This window comes from Jaculus jaculus, chromosome 13, assembly GCF_020740685.1.
Source record: "Jaculus jaculus isolate mJacJac1 chromosome 13, mJacJac1.mat.Y.cur, whole genome shotgun sequence".
NCBI classification, from domain to species: Eukaryota; Metazoa; Chordata; class Mammalia; order Rodentia; family Dipodidae; genus Jaculus; species Jaculus jaculus.
Genome location: NC_059114.1, coordinates 72,950,372 through 72,966,903, shown reverse-complemented (window position 1 = coordinate 72,966,903; position 16,532 = coordinate 72,950,372). Strand labels below are relative to the sequence as shown.

Below are 16,532 nucleotides of genomic sequence, written 5' to 3'. Positions count from 1 at the left end.
AAACCAATGCCCAGTGGCCCCAGGGCGGCCAGGAACCACAGAAAATAGTGCACTGCTGTTCACAGGGAGGATAAAAGGTGAAATTCCTGTGAGCCTTTGAACACGTGTGACTGGTCAACACAGAAGCTTGTTTTGTGTGTTCTGTTCAAAGACTTTTTTTTTTACTATATTTATTTCTAATTTGCGCTCATGTTGATCACATGACCCATGGCTCTATAAGTTGTGTGTGAATTTACCTTATCTAACACATTATTTTCTCCACAAAGTACATCACAGCCTTGTTGGTCTTAGGAACATTAAAAAACATTTCAGCACCATATTCATTATAAATTATAAATTTATAATGAATAAATAAGCCGTTATAAATTTTTCTTTGCTACAGGGTCTCACAATATAACCTAGCCTGGCCTTGAACTGGCAATCCTCTTGTCTCTTACTTCTGAGTCCTGAGATGACAAGCCTGCCCCACCACACCTGGCTATTCAGAGCCATTTCATAAAATGAAGTCTCCAATAAAGAACACAAAAATACAAAAGTCATGGCAGTAAATGTGCCACGTAAGAATATTTGTTTATAGACTATGAAGATCGAAACAAGAAAGCAGAGTGTCACGTCACCTGGGAATGTGCATGTTAGGTGATTCAAATATGCCTCCTTAAAGAACCACAAGCTGGGCTGGAGAGATGGCTTAGTGGTTAAGGTGTTTGCCCACAAAGCCAAAGGACCCAGGTTTGATTCCCCAGGACTCACACTAGCCAGATGCACAAGGAGCCACAGGTATCTGGAGTTCATTTGCAGTGGCTGGAGGCCCTGGCATGCTCATTTCTCTCTGTCTCTCTCTCTCTTTCTCTCCCTCTTTCTCTGTCAAATAAATAAATATTTTTTTAAAAAGAACCACAAACAATACAACTACTGACTTGGCATTGCAAATACAATTTTGGAGTGGGAAATCTTGTGCATATGGACTTCAACCATAAGGAACATCAACTGTATTTGCATCCTTTCGTTGGGCACTAGGGCACTCAGTCACACAGAGAATCTGCGGCTCACAGAGATGATCTCCGGCTGTCACCGGGTATGTGTGGGAAGAGCTGATGTCATGGAGGGAGCTGAGAATTCCTAGTCCTTAGGGAGCCTTGGAGATGAGAATGTGATAGTTGTGATAGTTCAACCTGACCAGAGAGCTATGGTGAGACAATAGGGACCCAGATAAATGCCAGTGTGTAGAGATAACAGTCCACCTAGATCCTTCCAACCAAACCTCTACACTCCAACCTCCCTGAGCTTGGATGCCTCCTCTGGGGAAAGAGAACATTTGTTACTTGTTGAGGCCAAGTGTCACTATCCTGTGTCAAGGGTGTCAATATCGAAGCAATTCAATTAAGTTTGGATTCTGGAATTCACATCCAGACATAGTCACATACAGATGTGTTCATTCACCATTGTCTTTTACTGGTTACCTGTGCTACAGGCTAGAACATTTGCAGTAAGCCGATGCTACAATCATACAGTTCTTACTTTAACAAATAAATATCGATAGCATGTGCCCTGAGATTAAAATTTTGGCTCCTGCTGAAAGTTTCTAATTTGTGCTAATGTGCCTAATGTAATAATGGTTCACACTAAAGCATTCACTGTAATCATGTCATCATTTTTCTCAAAATAGGTTTCTTAACTGGAGCATAACACTAACTATCGCAAACCCAGTTCAGAAACTTTCCATTTTTCTGACAATCCACATAAAAATGTGAGTCCTGTTTCTTTTCTTGCTTAAGGATTCGAAATGAATGTCCATATCATCTAATGATTTCCCTGATTCTGGGACCATTTTGGAGCTAACTGGAATTAGTTCTTTAATTGCATAGAACTATTTATTTTTTTTTAATATTTTTTGTTCATTTTTTATTTATGTATTTGAGAACGACAGACACAGAGAGAAAGACAGATAGAGGGAGAGAGAGAGAATGGGCGCGCCAGGGCATCCAGCCACAGCAAACGAACTCCAGACGCGTGCACCCTCTTGTGCATCTGGCTAACATGGGACCTGGGAACTGAGCCTCGAACCGGGGTCCTTAGGCTTCACAGGCAGGCGCTTAACCACTAAGCCATCTCTCCAGCCCAGAACTATTTATTATATCTAGCTCTAACAACAGCTCATTGCACCCATAAGGTGAATGGAGTACTTTGCAAAATGCTTTTAGCTCCTCCTGGTGGTATCCAGGAAGAACGGAGCACTACCGCAGGCGAGAATCAAAGCTCCAGAGTGGCTATTATCATGAACTGAAGGGAGGAAACCCCTCGTGAGCTACTGCACACCTCAGCTGTCTTCCCCCCTACACTGGCAGCTTCTGCGGACAGGACTGCTAGGCCACATCTCACCTCACACACAGGCGGCGGCTCAACAACACACATCCCACAGAACAACCCTGCATCAGTGGTGGTGCAGTATGTCCTGATCTTCTCTCCTTAGATGGAGAGTGCTGAGATGCACTGCATACAGTTCCTCGGGGTCCTAGAGTGGAGGGCAGTCACCCGGAGTAGAAGTTAACTGCATCATGCCTCACTGGTCTGTTGCACAAAGTCTTCTTTCTCTTATTCTCTGGACTCGCTTCCCAAATAAACTGTGTCCAGACATCTTTGAGGATCAACTTTTGGAGGACTGCAAACCAAGATAGAAGCTACATCTTTGGATAGATGGTTGGCTGGATTTGACCCCTCACTTACCATCCCAGCCAGCTGTGTGAGCTTGGGTTGTCACTTTACCTCCCAGCAACACAAACTTAATCATCTGTTTAAAAAACAAAAAGAGGATGCTACAATACAACATTCATCCCATCAATATTTACTGAGCGCCTTTCAAACTCCAGGCACTACTCACAACACTGGTAACAGAGGAATGAACAAGAAAGACAATGGTCCTGCCAGTCAGGGATGTAGAAGCAGACAACAATAGTGGATAAATAATATGATTTGAAGTAATGATTAGAGCATTTGTGAGCAGAGACTCTGTGTGGTAGACAGTTTCAGGTTCAGTGAGATGAACTTCCAAACCAAGCACAGTTATGGAGGAAGGGATTTATTGAAGCTTACAGATCCAGGGAAAGTTCTATAAATGGCAGAAGAAGCTGGCCTGCTTTCACAGGACCAAGCAGAGAGAAAAGCACAAACCTAAAAGCCAAAAGCCACAACACACTTCAGGAACTCTAGCTAGGCACACTTTGCATATCTTTAGATTGAAATCTGAAACCTACCACTACACCTTAAGATCTATCCACTGGCACTGCCTCCAGCCAGGTGGCTGCAGATGCAAACTACAAACAAATAAAAAGCTGAATATATTGGAGGCCATCTATTCGACCCCCCCCACACACACACTCTGTAATCCAAGATTATAACAAAGCAGGGAGCAAGTTATGCTCACAGTCACTGTAATTTCCAGCAGAGAAAGGTAAGAGCAAATCCTCCTAAGGACATTATGTTAGGTGAAACAAGCCAGGCCCAGAAATAGAAATACTGTGAATTCTCATTCCTTTGTTGGAGCTCAAATAAAATTGGCCACTTACAAGTAAAAAGTAGAGTAGCAGTCAGGAGAGGTGAGGGGGGATGGAGGCTTGATAGTGGGTTCCAAACTAAGTGAGCTCAAAGGAATTAGTCCTAATCTGTGGAACTGTGGGGCAACCAGAGTCTAGAACAACTTGTTGTCTGGCTCCCAATATATTGAGATGATAACATTTGAAAAGACAGAAGTGATAATTCCCCTGATTTGATCATTGCACACTGCATACATGTACTTAATACATTATATCACTGGAACATATAGGTAAGTACAAATGAGTGTTGACTCCAGAAACTAAAAGAAATAAACCAAAAGGAGAAAAGTGTCCTGTAGGGATGTCTTCTCTAATGTGTCTTTGAGGTTCCTTAGGAGTTGTATTGGCCACGTTAAAATGGAAAAAAATGATGATGATAGCTTGGAGACATTCATCATGCTGGCTTAAGTCAGCCTTATCACTCACAAGATGAACTTTCTGAACCCTTGGTTTCTGCCCTCATTGTGCCCTTTCCAAGCTTCCTGAATGAGAACATGAAAGCTTCTTCCCTCAGAGAGAAACTTCAAAGAGAACCTAGTTGATGAAAGAAAACCATTCATCCAGCAATTATTCATGAATGAGAAAAAGTTAAAATAACTTCAAACATGAAAGGGGCTCCTTTTCACTGTGTAAAAGGTTTAGTCAAGAACTGGAGAGATGGATTAGCAGTTAAAGTGCTTGCCTGCAAAGCCTATGGACCCATGTTTGACTCTCCAGATCCCACATAAACCAGACACACAAAGATGAGGCACACACAAGGTCGCATGTGCCCAGTAGGTGGCACAAGCATCTGGAGTTCCATTGCAGTGGCTCAGGCCCTGACAATTTCTCTCTCTCTCTCTCTAAAATAAAAACAAAAAATAAAAAGGTTTAGTCAAAAGAGCAATGTCTCAAACTTCAATTTTAACACTCTTTACTTTCAGTATTTTTTTTATTATTTTCCAAGCAGAGCATTACATGTTAGTATTTTTGTACATACTTGGAACTTTTTTTAAAGAAAAAAGAAGCTAAGTCTTCCAAGCTTCCCACGCTTCTTCCAAAGACTTACAGGAGGCAAGTTTCTCACTGAAACATCAATAGAAATACAATTTTTGCAGGCCTAGGGAAGAAAAAAATTGAATATAAAATATGGTATTTGATACACTGTATAGTTCCTCACTGAACCTGTGACCTTTTGTCAGATTCTTGATCATCATTTTGTAGAGACTCAAGCCTTGAGGGAAACAATATCCCCAAATTCTAAGGTTTGATCTGCAGTTAATGGGAGGAGCTAGGATTTCCCATCATGCCTCACGCAAGCCTTCTACAACGGGTGGGGCTCATTGTTAATGACGTTAAAGTGTTAGGTTCCACTGAGTAGAAAGATGCTAGCCTAGAAGCTCTTTGCACAAAGAGAACTGTGTTGACAATGAACATGGGTTTGTTGGCCCAGTGGGTTCCATAGCCTCAGCTGAGCCCAGCACTGTTTCCTGAGAGGACAGGAGTAGATCCATCGGCCCCACAATGGCTCCTGCTGCGCCGTGGATGGACAGCGTTACCTTTCAGTGGGAGAGACAAAAACTGGAATAAAACAGCTCCCTGGGAGCCAGTAGAATGTTTTCTTTAGCAGACAGAGAGATGTCCAAAGTATACTGGGAAATCGTTTTGCAATGAGCCCTTGGACAATAATTTGCAAAGCGTTTAGAAATGTTGGGCCACAAGTACATCTCTGAAGCAAATGAAAAGAATTTCAAGTTACTGGGATGATTGGATGCCTGGGGTGCATGCTACCTTGTCATTAATGGAAATCAAAATGGGCCCTGACACTGAGGATGCCTGTGTCAGAAAATGCTGGTTTTGAGGAGAGAAAGCCACAGTCACCTGTTTGCTAAGTGCACGTATATTCAAAGGGGTTCTCGTGCATGCAAGGCAGGGTAACAGACTGCGTGTTATTTTTTTACTCCATATATGTGAAGTTTATATACACAACAAGGAATCCTGCAGCTTACGAGTGATCCCACAGTGCATGCTACGTATGCCAAAGCCTAAAACAGGTGAGAGTCCCCTGGGCTGCTCTAGGAGAGGAAGGTGTTTGGCATTGCTTTTCTGTGAAGGCCTGGTTTTCTTAGAAGAACAAATGCTGGGGCTGCCAGGGTGGAGACCAGAGGAGCGGGAACAACAAGAAGGCGGCTGTCTGCAAGACAGGAAGGTAAGCTTTGCCAGGGACCAACCTTGTCTATGCCTTGATCTAGGATTTCCACCCTCCACAGCTGTGAAATCCACATCCCTGCTGTTCACGCTGGCCAGCCAGCAGTGTAGCATGTCACACTGGGCCAACCCACAGCCTCCAGAAATGGTGCAGTTTCAGAATGTGCAACTACATACACCCTGTCTTCTGCTTGAGTCAGCCACCCACAGACCCACTTTATGTTCACCTACTCAATCAACTTGTGCTTTGATTGTTTTGAGGATCAAGTTCAAGGCCAACTGAGATGTACAGTGTAACTGCAATTTAGAAGAGTGACCCTGGGAAGTAGCTAGAAATTCCAGAGCAGTTTGGATCTCCACGGGCAAAGAATGTAAAAGGGACTTCCCAAGTGAGCAAAAACCCAGGCATGGTGGTGCACGCCTTTAATCCTAGCACTCAGGAGGCAGAGGTAGGAGGATCGCCATGAGTTCGAGGCCAGCCTAAGACTACACAGTGAATTCCAGGTCAGCCTGGACTGGAGTGAAACCCTACCTCAAAAACAAAACAAAAACAAAAACAAAAAAACAAACAAACAAACAAAAAAAAACCAGAACCTAGAGAAGAAATGGGCAGGATCTTGGTGAGTCGCATTAGTATTAAGTTTGACATCTACAAGGTGGCTGATGATGATAGAAGACCCATGGATGCACTGAGCTACACAGACCTGACTTCTGCCCTCGGAATGCATTGAGAGACTTTTCAGGGCCTGGAAAATATGGAGGGAGTTATGGGGAGTAAAGTCTGAAGCACAGGGTGAATATGTGTGTGGGAGCTTTGAGTCCTGTATAGGAAAAATGTTCTTTATTCATGATGCAAAGAGGAAGCCATGACTGGTCAAGAAGCAAGAGTGTGGCCTGGTGATAATTAGCTTTTAAGAAGATGAATCTGGAAGCTGCCACTCGCTTCCTTTGGAATGGGAAGAAATGAGAGACTAGAAAACCAACTAAGAACTAAATTCCAGAATTTAGACAAGTTATAGTAAGAGCCAGAAGCAAGACATAGCCAAACTCCATGATTCACAGATACCATACCACATGCTAATGTCAGCAGAACACATCAGAATAGACCCATTGCTAAAAACTCACAAAAGTACAGTCTTGCGTAAGCATTGGGACAGTTCCAGCAATAAAGAGGTCTCTATTCTTTTTTTTTTTTTTTTTTTTTTTGGTTTTTCAAGGTAGGGTTTTACTCTAGCCCAGGCTGACCTGAAACTCACTATGTAGTCTCAGGGTGGCCTCAGACTCATGGCAATTCTCCTACCTCTGCCTCCCAAGTGCTGGGATTAAAGGCATGCACCACCACGCCTGGCTCAAGAGATCTCTATTCTAATATCAGAAATAACAGAACAGAGGTCATTTGGCCATAAAGTTGGAAAGTTGGGAAGTGGTAGCTACCTCGTCCCACACTTTTACAGCAAACAGTCCTTGGAGCAGTGTGTGCTGCATAGTACGGGTGCTCGATAAACAAGGAACAGAAATTTTCAAATAATTTGCACATGTCATCAGGCCTGGATGAGACATCTTCACTTATCCCAGCTCAGGTATGAAGAGGTGATGTGCTTCCTACTCTTCGATGTGAAAGCTGATCCTTGGAAGCAGTGGTTACTAGACCATGCTGGTGTTAGCTTGTGAGAACCAGTTGATGCATTTTTTAAAGTTCTTTTTATTTATTTATTCGAAAGTGACAGAGAAAGAAAGAGGCAGAGAGAGACAGAGAGAGAATGGGCACGCCAGGGCCTCCAGCCACTGCAAACGAACTCCAGACACGTGTGCCCCCTTGTGCATCTGGCTAACGTGGGTCCTGGGGAATTGAGCCTTGAACTGGGGTCCTTAGGCTTCACAGGCAAGCGCTTAACTACTAAGCCATCTCTCCAGCCTCCAGTTGATGCATTTTTAAGATCTTAACTTGTTGACTTTGCATTGGTGTCTTGTTGTGAATGCTGAAACTGCAGAAATCGAGAAAACTTAAAACTAATCGGTTTTTTTTTTCTTGTATAATCAATGCTTAAATACTTACCCAAGGTCCTACAGGTGACAGGGTAGAGGTTTAATGGATTAAATATGTTCTGTATAGCTAGGTGAAAGAATAGAGATTCGAACTTGACTCCCCTAATGTGTACCCTCCAAATCCTTGTTTTATTATAATGTGCTATAGTTAATCATAACAAAGCCACTGGAGAATTTCTAGATTTTTTAATCTTACGTATAGAAAGCTGTACACGTAAAAGACCCATCTCTCACCTCAAAGGGAATAAGAGATTATTCTGGAGCCAAATATGAGGGACTATGGCCCAGGGAATACAGATTTTTGGTTACTCCAAATTCCATGTTCCAATGTGTTAACAATTTCATGAAAGTTTTATATGTATAGACCAGAAGAAAATCATAAGTGAAGACATTTGAAATACACTGGCTGACCGCCAGGTAGACCAGGTAGGGTAAAGCCCATGCAGGTGGAAGGCACAGGTGAGTAAGAGTCAAAGGTGAGAAATTGCAAGGCACTGGAAGCCCAAGTGAGGCACTGAGGTTGTGGGGCAGAGGACAGGTGAGGAAAGATCTCCAACCCTGATGACATTCCGGGGACTTTTACCTCCCTGCACACGCGGAGGGTGGGGGCCAGCGACGGATGGGGCTGAGCTTCGTTCTCCCCCTTGCCTGTCACTAAAGGGGTCCAAAACTGCTTGCTCTGCTGGAGAAGCTTCTCTTTTGCATTTTGACCATTCAAATGTTGCCCAAACGGCAAAAGTGGAACCCAGTTCATGTGCAGGACTCCTCTCGGCTCTGGAGATGAGGCCTTACACGGCTATGGAAGTACACGTGGTTGGCTAGGAAGATAATAAATTAGGGTGATCTGGCAGAGTCCACCCCCTAGATATTAAAAAAATGCTCCTGGCCTAGAATCCTGCCTTCATTTAATGTGCCAACACCTAGTCTAGCAACATTGCTAACTGGTGTCCTTCATTAGCTCTGCTCTAAACAAACGACGTACTGGCAACAAAGCAAGGCTGCCAACAGCCCAAAGGGATGGAAAGAACCACCACTCTCTGCCTGGCATGGATGTCTTCAAACTAACAGGTTGATTTCTTTAGATAAATAAGAGATCTCAAGATGTTAGGGTTTTGCTTGCTTAGATTATTTCTATGTTTGTTTTAAAATGTAGCTCAAACGACACTTGCCTCAACATCATCTGGGGTCCCTGTTAGAATATGTAACTGTCTAGGCCCCTACCTCAGACCCATCAGATCGGCATAACTGGAGGAGGGCCCCCCAACAAGTGCCCAAGGAAAGTTGACCCCGCATTACTGATATCTGAGATCTGCTGCTTACAAACAAAGCACAGCGCACAAGGCTTCTTTCATTGCGGTTTTATGAGCCTCCACAAAGATTGCCAAAGAAAGCTCTTGCCATGAACTTCCTTTTTGAAAAACTCTTCCTCCCTGAGTCACGAGCTGACTTTATTCAGAGAAACGCACTGAGAGTTAGGGGTCCACGTGATAGGATCATCCCATCAACTGATCCATTCATTCAAAAGTCTCCATGTGCAGAGACCCTGGATGCCTTCCACAGAAGCATCTCCCTGCCCGCAGAGCCTGGGAGGCTTCTGGGACTCTCCCCTACCTGTGAAGAGAGCATGATAGTGGAGCCCCTTCTCCTTGTCCTTGTGGGAACAGACATCAAACAAGTAGGCTTTGATGGGCCCGTCAATGAAGTCGGCAGCAAAGTCAAAGAGAACCACACCCGTCATGGTGGTGCTTATGGCCCATACCAGCTTCCTCCTTGGGTTAGCAACCAAAGCTAAAAGAGAAATAAGCATCGGTCTCCTAAATCCCATTTAGAGTGGTCCACATTATTTTTTTTTATCATCAAATCATCTGCCTTTGACTTCATTTTCATTTTTTATATAAATATGGCTTCATTATTTTTTTCAAGATTTAAAAATAATAATACAACTGAATACACAGGAAAGACAAATATATAAACAAAGTAAGTTAGTGGGCACCTAACACATGATGACTACAAGAAAGTGACTGCTAATGGGAATTGGGTTCTTTGCAAGGGGAGAAGTGATGAAAATATTCTAGAAATACAGAGTAGTAATGGATGCTCAGCCTTGTGAATATTATGAAAAGCACTGGATTGTATGCTTTATCTGAAATTCTGAGATGTGATGTATGTCTTTAGATTAAAAATAAATAGAATAACAATAATCCTCTAAATCACAGTCCCGAGGATGGCTGTCCTCTGAGATATTCCTTTATGCACACACCTACCCAAATGCAATGCTTCTCAAAGTCTGGAATGTTTAACTATCATTTGAACAGTTTTGTAAGAACACAAGTTGCTGGCCCCAGTTCCCAAGATTCCTATTCAATACACCTGAGGAACACCTGAGAGTGTGCATTCCTCCTCTTAGTGATGTAGACACTGCAGGCCAGCCAGCTACAATTTGGAAGAGATCTGGTGAATGAGACCATGGAATACGTACATTTCCTTCCTTGGCCAACTTTCTCTGGATCCTTTCAGTTAAAGAAGTCACCTCATCGCCCTTAAAAGCTAAGTATGGTTCATTTTATCTGTATGCTCCATTCACTCACCAATATGGCACAAGGAATGCATTGTTGTTTCCTTTTTTACAGTTTACTTACGCAGATCATGCAATATGTGCACCCCTTTAAACACTCCAGCACAAATGGACAAGTGGAAAGGAAGCCCACCCTTTCTTTCTTACTTCCAATGCTTAAATGTAACTATTCATAGCAGTTTCTTTGTCCTTTCTTATAGAAACACCCTACATTTATGCACTGATGCCTCTTCTTAAATATACAGAAATGAAACCTGCTTATCCTGTTTCATAGCACCCATCCTGCTGGCCCCAGAGGTAATGGTCTAAAACTATATCCCATTCTTTACAATTTAATGTTCCTTTTATTAATGTACTGCCACTGAGAACCAATTAATTGGCACTGACTTGTGGCTAGCAAGAGTGCTTTCCTGAGCAGAATTAACCCTTATTTGTACATCACAGGTGATTTATTGCAAATGGTTCTGGAGCTATTCATCAGCTGGGCAATCTGACAAAGTATCCTTTAGGGCATAAAGGGTTCAATAACACCTCAACTGATAAATATGCAAAATATTTAAGTTGGTGAAATTGATTTAAAAAATCAATCCCATTTTCAAATGCTCACAACAATGAAAGACAATGCATGGTAACGTCTATAGAAGTAAGGGCTCCTCGGCCACAGACTAGCGGGCACTCTAAAGCAGAAGTTCACTGCATCCCAGGAGAGATCACAAGTTCTCACCAGCTTCTGTGAGACATTAAAGAACAGCACATTTTCCTCCAACAGAGTTAGACAATCGAGCTCATGTAATCCACTCACCTGACACCACAGCATCTCCGTTGAGGTACAGGGCCATGCCAAGAAGCATCATGATGCCCAGTGCAAGGATGTAGGGTCTCCGGCGGCCCCACCTGGCCCGGCAGTGGTCGCTGATTGATCCCACCACAGGTTGCAGCAGGAATCCCAGGATGGGGCTGAGCAACCACACCATGCTGTACAGACTCTTGGGTAAGCCCACGCTGAGCAACACCGGGGTCACATACGCTGCCTCCACCGCATAGCAGAACTCCCGCCCGAACATGGCCATGCTATGCATGATGAGTTTCCCCGTGGGCCTCCTGGGTGGCTCCATGGGGTCAAAGGGACAATCCTCATCGGCTAGAGCTTGGTAGGCGTGGGTGCCACCTGGATCACCATCGCCACCCATGACTACCGGGTAAGCGAGACCTTTCTGCGTGCTTCTCAGCTTGTACTCCAAACTGGATTTGACATGGAGGCCGGCTGAGCTAGGCAAGCAGCAGAGATGACCAGGCTGGGGGAGGGGCTGAAATTCTTTCACGCCTCTAAGATCACAAGTTAGGATGAGAAGCAAAAGGGGGTGTTGGCACTGGAAAGTATGAAGGAGATTAGTGCCGTGGGCCCTTGGGCTCCCCAGCATGCTGAAATACTTTTCTGAAGGAATTCTCTCTTTTTCATTATACTCATCCTTCATATAGCTGTGAATTTTTTTTTTAAAAGCCTTATGACACACTGATCAAAATGTAAACAAGCCAATGTCTCCATTAACTTAGTTTTGTAGATCTGGAATTCTTTTCTTCCTGACTACACGTTTTCTACACACACAGCTCACAAGCCAAGTAAGTAGACTGAAAACAGCAGGAGACCTCCTCCTTCCTCTAAGTCATTAGCTGTCCCATAACTTCCTCGCATTTTCCTTCACTGCACTTAGTGGATTTGATAATGAAATAGGTCTGGGTTTCTTCCATTTCCTTTAGTCTTTGCTGTCCCTCAGAGCGGAGATTTGGGTCTACTTTGCTTATGATAGTATCTCCAGTATCTAGCACCTCATCGGTCCCTAATAAATATTCACTAACAAATCGGTATTTGCACTGGGTTGTGTAGTGCCAATCACTGCCTTGTTTGCTCACATCTATTCTCTCCCATACTCTGTATCTTAAGAGACTACATTTCCCAGGTTCCTTTGCTCTACAGCTTCTGAGTAGGCTTAGCTAATGAGAGGCATTGGTGAGAAGCCTGGGGTGGCAGGGAAGAAGTCAGAGAATTGTCCAGTTCTCTTCATTCAGAGGTGCCAGTGGCAGTGACTACATCACCATTGTGAATCCACCTTCCACCAGACAGCCTTGGCTGTTGGGTCTCCATTGAACAAAGTAACCACACTGAAACTTGGCATCCACCGAATAGCCCGGGAGCTACTGGTGAGGGACTTTGCATTTTCAGCATAAGATTGTGCTCTAAAGGCATGATGGCACACACCTTTAATCCCAGCACTCAGGAGGCAGAGGTAGGAGGATTGCCATGAGTTCGAGGCCACCCTGAGACTACATAGTGAATTCCAGGTCAGCCTGAGCTAGGGTGAGACCTTACCTCGAAAAAAAAAAAAAAGGTAGATTCAGGCTTTAAATAACCTGAAAGCTAAACAGTTTGAAATCCTTCTTCAGAAAATAACACAAGGTGATAATGAAAACAAAGCAAGATAATAAGTGTTTAGTGAGAATTTCAAATGTCATAACACTAAGTTGCAAATATCATAAATCATAAAATTCAAAAATTTTTAGACATATTTTTAAATTGTTTACAAATATTTTGCTTGGATGCATCCTTTTTATCTGTCACAAGACAATTGTTTTAGTGTCATTATTTTAAGGATAAAGTAAAATTTATATATCCTCTGTTGGTTTAAAAAGTTGTATTTAAATTTTTGAAAGTCCAAACACTTTTATATTAAATGTACAAACCATTATTCCTAAGAATGTTTAAAAAACCTTTGAATATTATTAAGTTCAGAAGACTAGTGTCTGAATACATTCACATATGAACTCTGGGTTTCTTAGGGAATTTCAAGTTTTCCTATAAAATGACTCATCTTGAATATTCTTTGAATTACTGTCACTATACAAAGATTTTTGCCAACTTACATTTGTCTTTTCTTTCATCAATCCATTCAATAGATATTTTTCTGAGCGCTTAAGATAACATTAACCATAGTAAAAAAAAGAAACTAATCCATCTGTTAGAACAATGCTACTTATGATGGTTGAGAGGGATTGGATCTAGAAGCAGCTGGGAGATTAGTGAAGCATGTCCCTTGGTGTGTCAGGGCAGTTAAATCATTAAATAATGATGGATCTAGTTTAGTGAGTGGTTTGATTCATTGGTGGATTCAGATTTTGAACAGACTCTTGGGAGGCGGGGAAGCTGTAGAAAGTAGAGCCTTGAGGAGGTCACAGCTATGTAACTGGAGGCTAGATGTTACACTAGACTCTCTCTGTCACTGCTCCCCTCTGCTTCCAGTCTGTCGTGATGGGAACTGCTCTGCTCTGGCATGCCCTCCCCCCTTGCCATGATAGACTGAAACCTCTGAAACTGTGAGTGAAAGTCAATTGTTATACTCTTAAGTTACTATTGTCAAGAATTTTATCCCAACAATGACAGAACTAACATAGAAACACTAATCTAACCAAGGTGCAATTTTTTTTTAAAAAATGTAGTTATTTGCAAGCAAAGAGGACAGAGAGAGGGGGAGAATTTGGAGGTGCCAGAAGCTCTAGCCACTGCAAAGGAACTCCAGATACACGCACCACTTTGTGCATCTGGCTTTACGTGGATACTGGGCAATCAAACCCGCATCAATGGGCTTTGCAGGCAAATGCCTTTAACCACTGAACCATTTCTCCAGCCCACAGTGCAATCTTTGAACTGGGAACAGTATAAGCACCCTGAAACTATAGAAATTTATGGATCTTAACCTAGACTCAATGCATTCAAACTTCTGAGAGTTTGGCCCAGGCATAATTAGATCTATATACTACAACCACAACTCTATAAGCTTATAGCCTAGTGAAGTTTTATAAACCAGTGAAGGCAAATATGTCCTTGGACATCTGAACAAACTTCACCCTAGGAAGGGTTCAAAGAGAAGGAACGCACAATTAGTAGCTTTCAGGATGTCTTTGGGCACGTCACAAGCTTTGAATGCAGTATCACAACAATACAGTGAGATATAAACCCCACCCAAGGCCTTCTGGGCTCCAAAGTCCACACTCACTGTGTAAAGCCACCCTAAGGTTGAGAAGAGCAGGAAATTTAATGCAGAAGGCTGTGTTTGAGCCACGTCCAAGTTTGCTGGATACACTTTGCTGGCTGGAGCAAAAGTGGCATTCTTAGTGCTAAATATGATTTTGTATATGGGAAAAGCAGCAAGAGAGGCCATGGCATGTGTAGAAATTTCAAGGTGCCGGAGAACAGGAGTTCAGGATGGAATGAACCACCTGGGTAGAAATTTTGTTGTAAAAAGCTATATGTCTTGTAAGCTTGTGTTTTATTCTATATGGAAAAAAAGCACCACTAAAGAATTTACAGAATTTAAAAATATGAGTTTGGGGCTGAAAGAATGGCTTAGTGGTTAAGGCGTTTGCCTGCAAAGCCAAAGGACCTTAGTTCAATTCCTCAGGACCCATGTTAGCCAAATGCACAAGGGGACATATGTGTCTGGAGTTCGTTTGCAGTGGCTGGAGGCCCTGGGCTAACCATTCTCTCTGTCTCTGTCTCTGTCTCTCTCTCTCTCTCTCTCTCTCCCCGACTCTCTTAAATAAATAAGCAAATAAATAAATAAATAAAAATATCAGTTTGGTGTCAAAAAGGTTACCCATAAGTATCATGGCAGGGAAAACAAATGGAAGTAGTGATATTAGACACCAAGATAGGTAGGGAAATGGCCCAGTCATCCTTGGGCCTGAACAAAACATGCACAGGTGTGCAGAGGGGCTAGAAACAAGGGCTAAGGCCGACCTGACAGTACTTTTCCACTGAGACTCAGTCACTTAATAAGTACTAAGTTCCGGGGCTCGAGAGATGGCTTAGCAGTCAAGCGCTTGCCTGTGAAGCCTAAAGACCCAGGTTCGAGGCTGAATTCCCCAGACTTGCGTAAGCCAGATGCACAAGGTGGTGCATGTATCTGGAGTTCGTTTGCAGTGGCTGGAGGCTCTGATGCACCCATTCTCTCTCCTGCCCTCTCTCTCTATACATTGCTCTCAAATAAATAAATATTAAGTTTCAACGATGGATTTGGGCACTATTTCAGAAACTAGAAATTTAACAAATACCATTTTCAAAATCCTTCATAAAGCTCCATTCTTGTAAATGTGTATTAATACATTAGTAGCAGTTTGACATGTGAAGAACGCCTAAAATAATAATAAAGCAGTGATGGGATAGAAGGGGTGGCTGCATCTTAGACGGGTCAGGAGAGGGCTCGCCGCACAGTGACGTTAAGAGAGAGCCCAAGTGAAACGAGGTCAGCAAAGGGACTTTCTTTGGTGTCAGAACTACAAGCTGTGAACTAAGATACGGTCAGCTGTGAGTGACCACCCTCAGGAAGCAGATGGTGGCAGGTTTGTAAAAGGGAAGGACCGTGAGGACGAGGGAAATTCCACAAGTCACACGTAAATAGAAATGACTGGTGCTGGCCGGGCGTGGTGGTGCACACCTTTAATCCCAGCACTCGGGAAGATCGCAGTGAGTTCGAGGCCACCCTGAGACTCCATAGTGAATTCCAGGTCAGCCTGAGCTAGAGTGAGACCCTACCTCAAAAACCAAACAAACAAACAAAAAAAAGAAATGAAATGACCGGTGCTGAGAAACTATCCCAACACTGAGCTGCACATCAGTGAGTAACCTGCCTGACAGCTGGGACGATCTCAGTGACAAACAGGCCCAACGTCTGTGGCAGAGTCGCCGCCACAGCCCCAACAGATGTTAATGGCTTGACCAGCCTTGACCTCAGGTCAGAGGTTCACATCTTCCCCTGCCCAGTGTAAGAGTTCACATTCCCAGACATTAATTCTGCTCCCCCAACAGCCTTCTGGCTCCCTTGAGATACTCTTTTAAACATTTTCACTATGATTTTCGAAGGATAAGCTGAGGGACTACTATATTTAAATATAGTAAATAAATATATTTATATGTATTTTATATTTAAAGCACAGGGGACTCATGGCAGGAATGGAAGCAGGATATGGAGGAGGAGGAGCCCGACAGACAACTGGATGATAGCATAAGCCACTGAGAAAAGGGCTACAGTCAGGTAATGTGAGTAGGCCTACAGGCCAGCTGCTATGATGTTCAGCATCTA

The 16,532-nt window shown here is 43.1% G+C and overlaps 1 protein-coding gene across 1 annotated transcript in view; it reads right to left on the bottom strand.

The window, feature by feature from the left end:
* The window catches only part of Slc45a2 (solute carrier family 45 member 2), a 41,064-nt gene extending 29,402 nt beyond the window's left edge, over positions 1-11,662 (bottom strand). The window contains exons 1-2 of the mRNA XM_004652518.2: positions 11,201-11,662; positions 9,435-9,611 (exon numbers count right to left, since the gene is read on the bottom strand). Coding sequence (XP_004652575.2) covers positions 9,435-9,611; positions 11,201-11,588 — 565 coding nt within the window. The 5' untranslated portion in view covers positions 11,589-11,662. The remainder of the gene's footprint in view (positions 1-9,434; positions 9,612-11,200) is intronic.
* Between the last annotated feature and the right edge of the window lie 4,870 nt (positions 11,663-16,532).